The sequence below is a fragment of the Lemur catta genome, chromosome 1 (genome assembly GCF_020740605.2).
Source record: "Lemur catta isolate mLemCat1 chromosome 1, mLemCat1.pri, whole genome shotgun sequence".
NCBI lineage: Eukaryota > Metazoa > Chordata > Mammalia > Primates > Lemuridae > Lemur > Lemur catta.
Window position 1 is genome coordinate 145,665,571 of NC_059128.1, and position 12,478 is coordinate 145,678,048.

A 12,478-nucleotide genomic window follows, 5' to 3' on the forward strand; every position below is an offset into this window, starting at 1 on the left:
ATTTTCCCAACAAAGGTGGGTAATATTATCCCCGTTTTACAGAGCAAGATAATAAACAATGTGTCCAGGGTCACATAGTTAATAAGTGGAAGAACTGAGATATGGATTTGTTCTGTCTGATCTCAGAGTCTACCTTGCAAAGTGTACCCCATAGCACCGAAATTTTCTTCATCCTTGGCTGAATAATTTAGTTAGAAAATTCTGCTATATATGTCTTAACTGCTGATCCTAAGTGGCATCTCTTAACCATGTTATGAGAAAGGGTGAGGATTTCTTTGTCCATTCTGCTTGTTAAAATTCTTTCAATGAGAATAAATTTCCGGGCTCTTAGCATTCCTCCTAGAAGTGGGCATATGTGTCTGGCTTCTTAGCTGTCTTGGCCACGTGTATGGGAAATTTTCACAGGAGCTGCCCTGATCCCTGCCTGTGCAACCTCAGCCCCTACCCATCCATTCTAAGGCAACAAGATGGACCTTCCTCACAGCTGGGGTTGAAAGTCTGGCTCCCAGGTGGGGCACGATTCTTTGTGAAGTTTGGGGAGGCTGTGTGTATAGTTCAAAAGCATATTCTGTTGGTCTTCAATTTATTGTTGTTCAGGCTTACAAGGAATGGAAGGTCATTTCCTCATTTACACCTTCATCATCTGACTCCAGAGAGGAAAACTGGCCACTGGTTGAAGTGCCCCTGGAGAAGCCAAACTCCTCTCAGAGTCGGTCTCTCATGGTGAATCCAGAAATGTACAAGGTGAGTTTCTGCCATTTATTAATATGCTTATTTGACATGGAACCAGTAAACAAGGCTTAGATGAGAAGGTGAGATAAAAATGGGGGCTTGCACTTGCCTGGTTTTCCTGTACATCAACAACAGAGTGGGAAATGAGCAAGGAAGGGGCAGGGATCCCAGAAGAGAGCTGGGCTTGCTGGGTGGATGCTGTCTGAAAGTGGAAGGGGGAGGGTTGTACCTTCCAGTCACCTCTGGAACTAACTTAGCTCTATTCAGAAATTTTGAAGCAATCCATGGGATAGGTCTTGAGTAATGTAGTACTAATGATAGTTACAATAGAAGTGTATGGCTGGGCATGGTGGTACATACCTGTAGTCCCAGCTACTTGGGAGGCTGAGGCAGGAGGATCGCTTAAGCCCAGGAGTTTGAGGTGGCAGTGAGCTATGATGACACCACTGCACTCTAGGCTGGGAGACAGAACAAGACCATCTCAAAAAAAAAAAAAAAAAGTGTATGACTGGTTTAACTTTTACAGCAATTGTGTAAGATATAGCCATTAAAGTAAACTGAGTGAAGGGAACTTGTCTGTGCTAGCTTTGTAACTTCTGGTGAATCTATAATTATTTCAAAATTATAGCAAAGACAGAAAAAGCAAAAGAAAAATTATGGCAGATTCAAGGGTCATCTTGTACAGATGGTGTGGGAAAGGGCTGGAGTTTCTCATAGCCTCACTAGAGCCTTGCTCACCTATGCTGCAGTCACAGTGAGCTCCTGGTGCCCTGCTCTCAGCTGTGCTGTGCTGCTTCAAAATTTGGTTTTTGTATTTTGCCAAAGTCAAAGTCAGCCCATTGATGTGTGTCACATTGCAGCTATAGACAAAAGGCTCCTCATCTTTGTCCTCAATATTATCTTTAGCTCCTCAATGGAGAGCTGAAGCAGCTATACACTGCCATCACACGGGCTCGGGTCAACCTCTGGATCTTTGATGAAAACCGGGAGAAACGGGCTCCCGCGTTCAAATATTTCATTAGAAGAGATTTTGTCCAAGTTGTGAAGACAGATGAAAATAAAGGTAAGATCTCATTGAAATATTCTCACTGTTGGAGGAAGCATGTTTATCTCAACTGTTCTTGTGGTCAGGTATAAAGGGTATAGTTTTTTAAAAGCACTTTCTTTCCACAATCTTCTGAGAAATGAGAGTTGTTATTCATTTGTTAAGGTGTGTGGGAAAATATGGTGGGAGTGGGCTTGGGAGGGTTAACTCCTTCAGGGAAGACATTTTATTTGTCTTTTAAAAGTGAGGGTCATGGATGGGGTTAGAGGTAATAGGCCCTGTTGGGAGAATACAAATTTCTGGGAGATTTTGGAAAGCTGATTGACAATGTCTATCAAAATTAAGATTGCACATGCCTTTTGACCCAGCACTTTCACTTATAGAAATCTGAGATAATTTATGTTCAACATCTCAAAAATACATGTATAAGTATGCTCATTATAGCCTTGTTTGTAATTATAAGAAACTAAAACAACCTAAGTATCTACCAATGGGGGAAAGGCTAAATGCAGTTCTTTCAGTAGACTACTATGCAGCCATTAAAAAGAATAGGGCAGATTTCCATTTACTGACATGGAAAGATGTTCAAGATGTATTAGATGAAAAAAGGGCAAAATTTAAAGCAGTATGGATAGAATGATCCAATTTGTAAGTAACTTTACATAATGCAAATATAAAAGCTTTTATGTATATCAGTATATATCAGAATAGAATGTTTATGCATGTGTATGTATATATATAAAAACACCTACTGAAGTCTTTAATTATCAAACCCAATTCAGTTCCTGAGTTTGTATATCAATAACTAGGTTTGTGAGAGTTCAGACAGTGAAGGATAACAGATTGTCTGAATCTGTTTGGTTCCTGAGTTTTACAAAACAAGAACCAAGAGTTTGGATAGTAAGGGATTTATCAGAAGACTTATCTGTATTCAGTTCCTGATTATGGGAACAAGGGTTTGAATAGCAAGAGTTTGGAGGGACAGCATGCATGTAAATAAATGTATATACCTATATTTCTGATGCAGAACTGTTTATAGTGGTGACTTCTGGTGCTAGGACTGGTGACTGTGAGTTTGTTGAGTAGATGTGGACACCTTTTACCTTTGACCTTTATATCCTTCTGAGCTGTTTGCATCATTTAAAAAGCATCGTTATGTATTATTTTCAAAATTTACAATGCTTAGCTAATTAAAAAATGAAGTGAAGGTCTCCTGATATGATAACTGAGAAGAGAAATAATTAGCCCTTCAAAAGGAGAAAACTGTTGTCTTTCTTGAGGGTGAGTTATTGGGTTGGCTCCTCAAGGTCATAGTTAACTTTTCTAAGGGTAGGACAAGGAGCAGGGCTTGGCTACTATAGAGAGGATTGCCGGTTTCCTGAGCATTTCTCAGCTGGTTTTATGGAGGCTATTTCTGGTTATTGCTGATGGCTTGGTTGGGGACCAGGATTAGATTTCTATTCCTAGGACCTGGCTATTGTGGTATGATGGGAAAAGTTGAAGGCTTAGAGTTAAGAAATGTAGCATCTCATAAAAACTCACCTGTGTAGTTACATGACCTTGTTCAGGTCCCACTTTCTGTCCCTAGGCCTTCACTTTGTCAACTAAAAGGAGAGCAGTAGCATGGTCATTCTCAATCTTTCCTGCAGCTCATCTTTCCTTTTATTTCCAAAATATGTTCTGGCACTATAAGAGATCATCAAGATAGGTAATTTTTTAAAATTAAAAATTTAAAATGAAAAGGGATTACAATTAATTTTATGTTTTGGTAGCATTAAGAATGCAAGAAAAAGTACAGTCTTAATTAATATAAGTTGCACATGGTAAAGTGTTGCAGAGCCTCTGTTCCCATCCATCGTGCAAGGGAACTTGGGATGAGTGTAGTGACTATGAAATTTAGGTTTCGTCAACATGGCACCTGTAGAGTTCACTAACCCTGCTCCAAGATAATAGAGGGTTTTGCTGTGGGAATAAAGTGTCACCAGAACACTAATAGCAGGCATGGAGTCAGAACAAGATGCTTTGAAGTCATCACTGCCCAGTGCTACGGTGCACTAGCAGAGGGAGAGGGCTATGAGGCTTAGTGTGTGTTTTTGCACCTTTTAAACAAATCTAGCATGTTTTCCCCACCCTTCCAGTTGATATCCACTGGCCTGGGTATCTCTAATCCCTTCAGCTCTGGTATTCACTGTCTTTTATGCACTTCATGAATCTATGGTTCAGAACCCGCAAGGATTGTCACCCATGGTTGGTGATGCTCTGGGAGCTGCAGGTGATAGGGCTGATCCAGTCACCAGCGAGCTAGTGAGGATAACAGAAGGGACAGATAGCAGATCCTTATAATGGTTTGTGTCCTCCAATAGGAATGTGTCATATTACTTATTTACTGTAATGAGGGCACAGCCTGCACATTTGGACATACTGTAAAATCCTGTCACCTTGTTTCTTGCTAAAACCCTGATGGGAGATTGTTAAGAGTTACTTGGCTTTGGCTTTTCAAGAAGGAATTATTAATTACTATCTGTCTTCTGATTCGTAGCCATAGAAAAGGAAAGAAGACCAAAATTCAAAAACCAAACTACATCCTTTCTCTCCTCCACTTCCTCCTTCTAATACCCTCACCAATGTGGTTTGGTAAGCTAAAATATATCTTAAGCAAATACTAGAAAGGCAGCACAAGTATTAGTCTGGTCTGGCTGCCATAACAAAATACCACAGACTAGATGGCTTAAATAACAGTAGTTTATTTTCTCATAGTTTTGGAGGCTGCAAGTCTAAGATCAATGTATTGGCAGGGCTGATTTCTTCTGAGGCCTCTCTCCTTGGCTTGCAGAGAGCCGCCTTCTCTCTGTATCCTCACACATCTTTCCTCTGTGCTCGCTTGCCCTGGTGTCTCTGTGTGTCCAAATTTCCTCTTCTAATCAGTCAGATTGGATTAGGGCCCACCCCAATGGCCTCATTTTAACTTAGTCACCTCTTTAAAGCCCCTGTCTCAACATACAGTTATATTCTGAGGTACTGGGAGTTAGGACTTTAACAAATGAATTTTGGGCAGGGGACACAACTCAGCCCATGACAATAGGTTTAGGTGAGCAATTGCCCGGAGAAGATAACTTGCTTTTCTTTTTCATTTTAGACTTTGATGATAGCATGTTTGTGAAGACCTCAACTCCTGAGGAGTGGATTGCACAAGGAGAATACTACGCCAAGCACCAGTGCTGGAAGGTATGAGATTGGATTAGGAGCCAGGGAGTGAGGAGTCCTTGTCACTGGAGGCCTTGTGAGGCCTCACAGGCAGGTTTCCCACTATTGCATTTGTCACTAGCACAGGATGAGCACAGGATGGTGCTTGTGCTATTTATTCTGAAACATCAGGTCACCTCAAACTGAGGACAGCTCACTCTCCTGCTCCTTCCCCAGTCAATGCAGGCATGACAACCATTCATTTTGACCAAGTGCCAGCATGTGCTCAGTAGGTAAATAGAGACCCATGGCCTTTGCCTCGCTAAAGAATCCTTCCATTTATTTTCTTTCCCTCCTGTATTCCATGCTTAAATGCTTTTGCTGTCATCACACTGCATTTTAAAATGGTATCAGATTGGTCTTTGGTTTTTTTTTTCAAGTTGATCAGAAATAGATTGTACTGCCAATCTGAGTCTGGTGAGCCATAGGTTAAGCTTTGTCACTAGACTGCATTGACCAATTTCTAGCTACAAGCCATCTTAGTGAGCCTGAGCAGTCTTCTTCCAGGAAATGTTACCTCTGTAGTAGACCTCTTAAAATGTCCAAACTAGATTAAAGAGCTCATTGCTTTCCCCACAGTCGGCATCCCTATGCATCACAAGGTCTCAGATGGGGCACAATGGCATGTATATTACCCATGAAGTAGTGGTAATGGTGATTTCACCTGCAAGTTGCAGACACCCAACTAAAAGAGTGTTTTTCGTTTTGTTTTAATCTACTATAATAACAGGAAGTCTGATCTTGGGGTTGGTTCTGCAGTGCAACAAAGTCAGCATGGGCCCAGTCTCATTCCATCTCTTCCTTGTGTCATCTGCAACTTGTCAGAGAAGTTCCCCTTCATGGTTGCATAATGGCTGCTGCAGCAGCTCCCAGCACCCCATTCCCTCAGTAGCGTCCCAAGCAGGAATGAAGGGCAGGCACTTTCTTCTCATGGATCTCTTTTTTATCATGAAGTTGCCAGTGGTCTTCCTCTTACATCTCATTAGTCAATACCAGGTCACATGCCCTCTCCTGGTTGCAAGGGAGTCTGGGAGAGCAATCCTATCTGGCAATTGGGATGCGGGTTGTGCCACCAGGCAAGAGAGGGAAGGGGGAGTGCTGTGGGCAACTAATCAACAGTGTCTGACACCATAGGCACGACAACACAAAAATGCACATTTCCCTAAGATTTGACTACCCCAGGCACCTGGAGTGCCCCATGCCTGTACCTGCAGGTGATCCTTCCTTGAAAGAGCAATTGGATCTGAGTTTTGGATGGATCACTTGCTTTCTTTCCTACGCCTCAGTGTTCAAGTTAGGAAGCTCTAGCTCCTCAAGTGTTACGGGGAAAGTGTCTGCAGTTTCTCTTACCACTTCTGAACAAATGTTTTGAGATAGTAATTTCTCTGGAGGCCTTGTCCTGCTGCTCTAATAATCCTTCTTCTCATTGGAGTTTCATGGAGTTGGGCCCAAGTGAAGGTACTGGAATTAATGAGGACAATGAAGTCACAAGTCAGGACTTAACAGAAGCCACAGTGTGAGGTGTCTGATATCTGACATGTTGGAAGAAGAAATTCTCCAAACATTTTTAGCCCAATTCCCAGAGGGGTTTTGTTTGCTGTGGCAGGGAAAATGGTGTAAGTTTAGGGCAGAGAATTCACATCTGGGATTTATCAGCTATTTATTGCTGCCTAACAGCCCTAAAACTTAGTGGCTTAAAACAAGTCATTTATGTAGCTGTGTGTGTTGGCAATGCTGAGTTCAGCCAAGTAGTTCTTCTGGTCTCAGCTGGGCAACTTGTGTCTGCATTCAGCTGCCAGTCATCTAGGCAGGTCTGCTTCTGGGGGTTGGCTTAGGTGGTAGGGATGACTGGGGTTCCTGGATCATGTGTCCTTCATGCTCTAGCAGGCTAGTCTGGGCTCATTCACATGATCCCTGAGCAGGGTTCAAAGAGAGCGAGCAGACACACACAAGGCCCCTTGAGGCCTGGCCTTGGAACTGGCCCAGTGTCACTTCTGCTGAATTCTGTTGTCCAAAGCAAGTCACATCCCAGATTGGAAGGGAGGGGAAATAGGCTGCACTCTTTTTTTTGGGGGGGGGACCATCTTGCTCTGTTGCCTGGGCTAGAGTGCCATGGTATCAGCCTAGCTCACAGCAACCTCAGACTCCTGGGCTTAAGCAATCCTTCTGCCTCAGCCTCCTGAGTAGCTGAGACTACAGGCATGTGCCACCATGCCCGGCTAATTTTTTCTGTATATTTTTAGTTGTCCAGCTAGTTTCTTTCTATTTTTAGTAGATATGGGGTCTTGCTGTTGCTCAGTCTGGTCTTGAACTCCTGACCTGGAGTGATCCTCCTGCCTCCGCCTCCCAGAGTGCTAGGATTACAGGTGTGAGCCACCGTGCCCGGCCCTGGCTGCACTCTTGATGGGAGAAGCCGAAAAGTTACACTGTAAAGGGGTGTAGACAGATACAGGGAGGAGTGAAGGACTGTTACCACCCTTACAATCTGTCATACAGGGTGAGAAAACAGAATTTGCACTGTTATAGGTTTGGATTTGTCTGGAAAGTATTTTCATAAACATGTAGTATTTAGCTACAGAAGTTGACTGAACCACAAAACTATTCACTTCCCATCCTCCTTGTTATAATTAGAAAGAAATACTGAACATTTGGCTGTTGTTTTAAAACCAAGAATTTTTTTCAGTGGGGCAGGGGGTGGGTGGTAGGGAGGGAAGGGAGGGATGATATGGGCAGCAGGTATGGGTATGAAATTAGAAAGCGATAAAAAATCTTACCCTTTGTTCCCTTCAGAATTTTATTGGTGCTACCCATATGTGTTGCCCAGGGATTTCCAATTATTTATCCCTTTAAAAATACTTTTTGAATGTTTGAATCTAAAATCTTTTTAGGGGAGCCGGCACAGATGAGAATGTTATAAAAAGCCTTCTCCTCGCCTGACTTTATTTTGACCCTGCTAAAGGACTTCAGGACTCAGGTGGTTTATTGAGTTTTTGGCTGCATGTCAATGAATGTTTCAGAACCACCATACAAGATTCATTCATTCAACAAATACCTGTTGAGCTGTGGGCCAAGCATTATGTTTAGATTTCAGGAATCTGATGGGGAGCAAAACAGGCACATAGACCAGTACACAGTTCCAGCTGTGGCAGGTGTCACAGATGAGAGACCAGCTGCTCCTAGAACAACTTTCCTGAAAAGGGAGGCCAGGGAAGCCTTCTTTGAGGAAGGGAGCCTTGATCTGAGGCCTGTAGAATGAATGAAGTTAACCAGGCAGAGAAAGGATGGAAGAGCATTTCCATTAGAAGGAACAGTGTGTGCAAAGGGAAGGAGTGTGGCACAGGTCACAGGAATGAAAGGAAGCCCATGGGGCTGGGGAGAGCAGAGCAAAGAACATGAGGGAGAGAGAGGCCATCCTGTCCACTTTATCAGTAAGTGCCACGCAGTCCCTCCTTTGCCCACACTTAGACCTAATGTCTATATGCTAGGCAAAATGCGAACTTTCTGCCCTGTAACCTGTGCTTTGAGACATGGTTTCAGCATTCCTGGTTCAGAAAAGCAGCTTTCTGCTGGCAAGAATTAGGGTGCAGGCTGACTCCCCTGTGACACTTGTCTGCCCACCTTGTAGTCAGAAGGTCTGGTGACACCGATCTGCATGCCCCAAGGATCTGGATGTGTTGTGATACCATCTTTATCCTCATTTCTACCTCCACCAGCACCGCAAGGTAGCCATCGTACTTAACAACTGTGTCAAAGCCCAGAAAAGCCACTGGGTGACTTTGGGCCAATTGCTTCATGGCTCTGACCTGAGACTGCTACTGTGTACAATAAAAGGATGATACTTCTTGCTTGTGGCTATTGGAAGATTAAACAAGGGTGTTATTATTATGGTGGCCTATAAAAATACATATCCTATACCTTTTCCTTCCGAAAGGAACCATTGAATGTGAAGTGTTAGCTGGTAATACTGTTGAGCTTTATCCTCTGAGGCTGTTTTCTTTAGCATACCTGCACCTTCCTGCTCCTCTCTTTCAGATTGAGCTGGGGCGAGACTCAATGTTTTGTCAGTACAAACATGTAATGCATGCTTTAACTCTTGTTCTGTATGTCACTCCATTACCTTGCTGGGAATCAAAACCTTTTGCCTATTCCAGGTTGCAGCCAAATGTTACCAAAAAGGAGGTGCGTTTGAGAAGGAGAAGTTGGCCCTGGCCCACAACACTGCCCTGAACATGAAATCCAAGAAAGTCAGCCCTAAGTAAGAGTCTTGGGACTATTTCAGGTTTGCTCTAATGAAAGCAGCAGGTTAAATATATTGGTGTTAGGTCAACATTACATGGACATACTATTTTGTTTCCCTTCTTCCAGGGAAAAGCAGTTGGAATATTTGGAACTGGCTAAGACCTATTTGGAGTGCAGTGAGCCAAAGCTGTCCCTTAAGTGTCTGAGCTACGCCAAGGAGTTCCAGCTCTCTGCCCAGCTGTGCGAGAGGCTAGGAAAGGTATGGCCCCCAAGCTCACGGTTGCTCCTGGGGGAACTGGGCTTCACTTGATCAGATTGAGGGGTGAGCCCCTTAACCTCTACTTGCAGCAGGAAGGGGCTCTAGTCTTCCAAGGAGGGAAAGGCTGGCCCCGTTTACTCTAGGGTAGTCCTTCTTTCTGTGCAGGCTCTGTAGACTGTGTGTGTGGTGTGTGTATGTATATATATGTATATGTCCATGTCTGTGTTAATGTTTTGAGGCCTGATATTAACACATTGACTGCCACACTAGAAAAAAAAGTTTTTTCCCCTGGGGACATGGTGTTACGAAATAGAATAAAAATTTCAAAAACAAAATAATCCTTTCTAATTTAATGAAAAATTTGTTATTTTTTGTTGTTTTCTGTGTGTGAGTTATATGTAACTCATGCGGCACTGGAATCAATTTTTACACTGCCTGCCAGTTGAGTTGTCTGTGACTCATGACAAACTTATTGAATTTGTTTTGAAGAATTGAGTCTTCATATGCTTCATGAGGCTGAGTTCAAAACTAGTCTGAGTTAAACACAACTCACATGGCATTTAATGTGTTAACCACAGAAACCAAATGTTTCTAAAGGGCAGATGGGTTCTGGAATATTTCTGCCTTCTCTCTATGTTCACAGTTTGGATTCAGCTTGGGTGAATGGCCTGGCATTTGCATGGAGGCTTTTTATGTTCTTAGGACTTACTCTAGATCTACACTGTCCAATTCAGCAGCACATGTGGCTATTTAAATTTTAAATTAATTAAAATGTAATAAAATTAAAAATTCATGTCTTCAGTCTCACTAGCCACATCACAAGTGCTCATTGTTACAGAACATGTCCATCATTGCAGGAAGCTCTGTGGGACAGAGCTGCTAGTCTGGGGCATAGCTACTCACAGAGTGGTCAGCAGGCTGGCAGCAAGCCACAAACTGCTGTTACTTGTCTGCCACAAGATAAACACGGCAGATGAAAGTAAGCAGTTAGAAATTTTTATAGCCATTTGGCATTGCGATGACATCAAAGTGGTGATCATTTTCTTATAGCTTCAGTCTTAATGTATCATTATGATGAATTAGAAATTTAAAACAGTCTGGTCCTTCACTACAGGTGGTTGGCGAGGCTGCACTTACGCAGTGACCTGTGGCATTTTCCCCATATTGGGCTTTATGATCCTCCAGTAAGAAGGCGGGTTTCTCCCTGGGCATTATGAGGGGTGGGAGTGGGGTCTATTGGGAACTTTGAAGTGTGACCCAAAGTCAGTGTCAAAGAAGATAAGGCCCTCCTGATGTTGCCTGCCCTGCTCCATGTTTATTATGGGATGTGATTGTTAGGAGGTGGGAGATGGGATGGAATAAGGATACTAGAGAAGATATTTCAGTATGGGTGGGAGTCTGCATCCTAGATTCCAGGAAGTAGGATCGTTTCTAACCTCTCTAAGTTTCCCCACCTTCCAGCCTTCAGTGCCACCACCCTGGACCCTAAGAAGTGACTATAGGGGGTAGGCCTATGCCTATCATTTTCTTTTTTGGCTACTAGTGCCTGCCATGACTGAGCCAGAGACCCCTTTCTTATCTCTTTACCCACCCTACCCTGCTAGACTGCCATGCTGTGCCTCTGAAAGTGTAGGTTGGGGGAGACCAGGAGACCATAAGTGCAGCCCATGCTCCCTTCTCCAGGACTTCAGCACCTCGGGTTGTGGAGGCCATCCTGCTCCTCTATGCACAGCTTCCCCCCTTTCCTTCTACTTCCACAGGCTCAGTCTCTAGATACTTCTCCTACTTTCTCTCATCAGTACCTCTTAGCTCTAAACCCCATGAAGGGAAGAGTCTGGTCCCTTTCTTTGCTCAGGCCCCTCCGTGCAAGGGTGTTCAACCCTCTCAGCCAGTGGCAGACTTCTTATGGTCATATAATCCAAATTGATTGGCAAGATTCAAATTTATCAGCTTGGCAGCAGCCTTCTCCTAAATACTCAGGCCAAATCACCTCCCTATTCCCAGTCCCCAAATGTGTTCTATCCCTGGAAGAAATGTTTGTGCAGGTGCCATGGGAGTGTAAGATTTCCCTGCCAGGAATCCTGTGCCTCGCCTGCTTCCTGCCTCTCACCAGAGAGCAGCATTGGTTTTCCTGGAAACCACTCCAGGCCCTTGCTCTTGATGGCCGGGTGGGGCCTCCTCCCAGAGCAGAGTGGGCCAGAGTGAGGAGTTGCTCCTTAGAGCCAGCCCTTTCTTCTCTCCCTCCAATTGGGCACACACTTGGCACCTACTGGGGCCTTCATTCATGCACAGGGATTTTTCTTCTGAGTAATTAGCATTGTCAAGGAGAGGAAAGAGATAGGGTGGTTAGATGTACTGGTTATGGGGTTTTATTGATGTGGCTGAGATTGGTCTAGGAGCTCCTTTATCTGTGAGATCTCTGGACATAGAAGCAATCTTGCTTTATATTTTAGCACTTTATGTAGTTTGTCTCATTAAATCTCACCCAGCTAAGATTTTTTAGAGGGCCTGGCACATATATTTTGTTTTTTTTTTTCATTTCAATTTTGTTTTGCCTTTGGACCTCAGGTGCAGCAAAGTAGAGTTATGAAACTAAATATTCAACAAATAGGTAGGCCCCCCTGCTGCATGCCAGGCACCGTGGTTGCTAGATGACCAGCAGATGACAAAGTGGAGGCCTCTGCCTTTGGAGAGCTTGCTTTTCTAGTGTGGGAGAGAGATACAGGGATCAGTAAGTAGTGTCTCAGATGTCAAGGGTGCTGAGGGCTACAAAGAATCCTAGAGCTTGGTAAGGAGAAGAGTGTGTTGGGGTTGCTATTTTAGACTGGGGGAGCGAGGGGATGTGTCAGAGAGCTGACTTTTGAGCAGAAATTATGAGAACAACTGCTGGAAGGCATCACAGGCCAAGAACCTCACAGGCAAAAGCCCCCAAATGGGAGCATTTTGGTGAATTTGAAGAA

The 12,478-nt window shown here is 43.7% G+C and overlaps 1 protein-coding gene across 1 annotated transcript in view; it reads left to right on the top strand.

Annotated features, from left to right (window-relative positions):
• TRANK1 (tetratricopeptide repeat and ankyrin repeat containing 1) overlaps positions 1-12,478 on the top strand; it is a 76,924-nt gene that overhangs the window by 55,183 nt on the left and 9,263 nt on the right. The window contains exons 15-19 of the mRNA XM_045537044.1: positions 598-744; positions 1,639-1,795; positions 4,914-5,002; positions 9,172-9,275; positions 9,386-9,518. Coding sequence (XP_045393000.1) covers positions 598-744; positions 1,639-1,795; positions 4,914-5,002; positions 9,172-9,275; positions 9,386-9,518 — 630 coding nt within the window. The remainder of the gene's footprint in view (positions 1-597; positions 745-1,638; positions 1,796-4,913; positions 5,003-9,171; positions 9,276-9,385; positions 9,519-12,478) is intronic.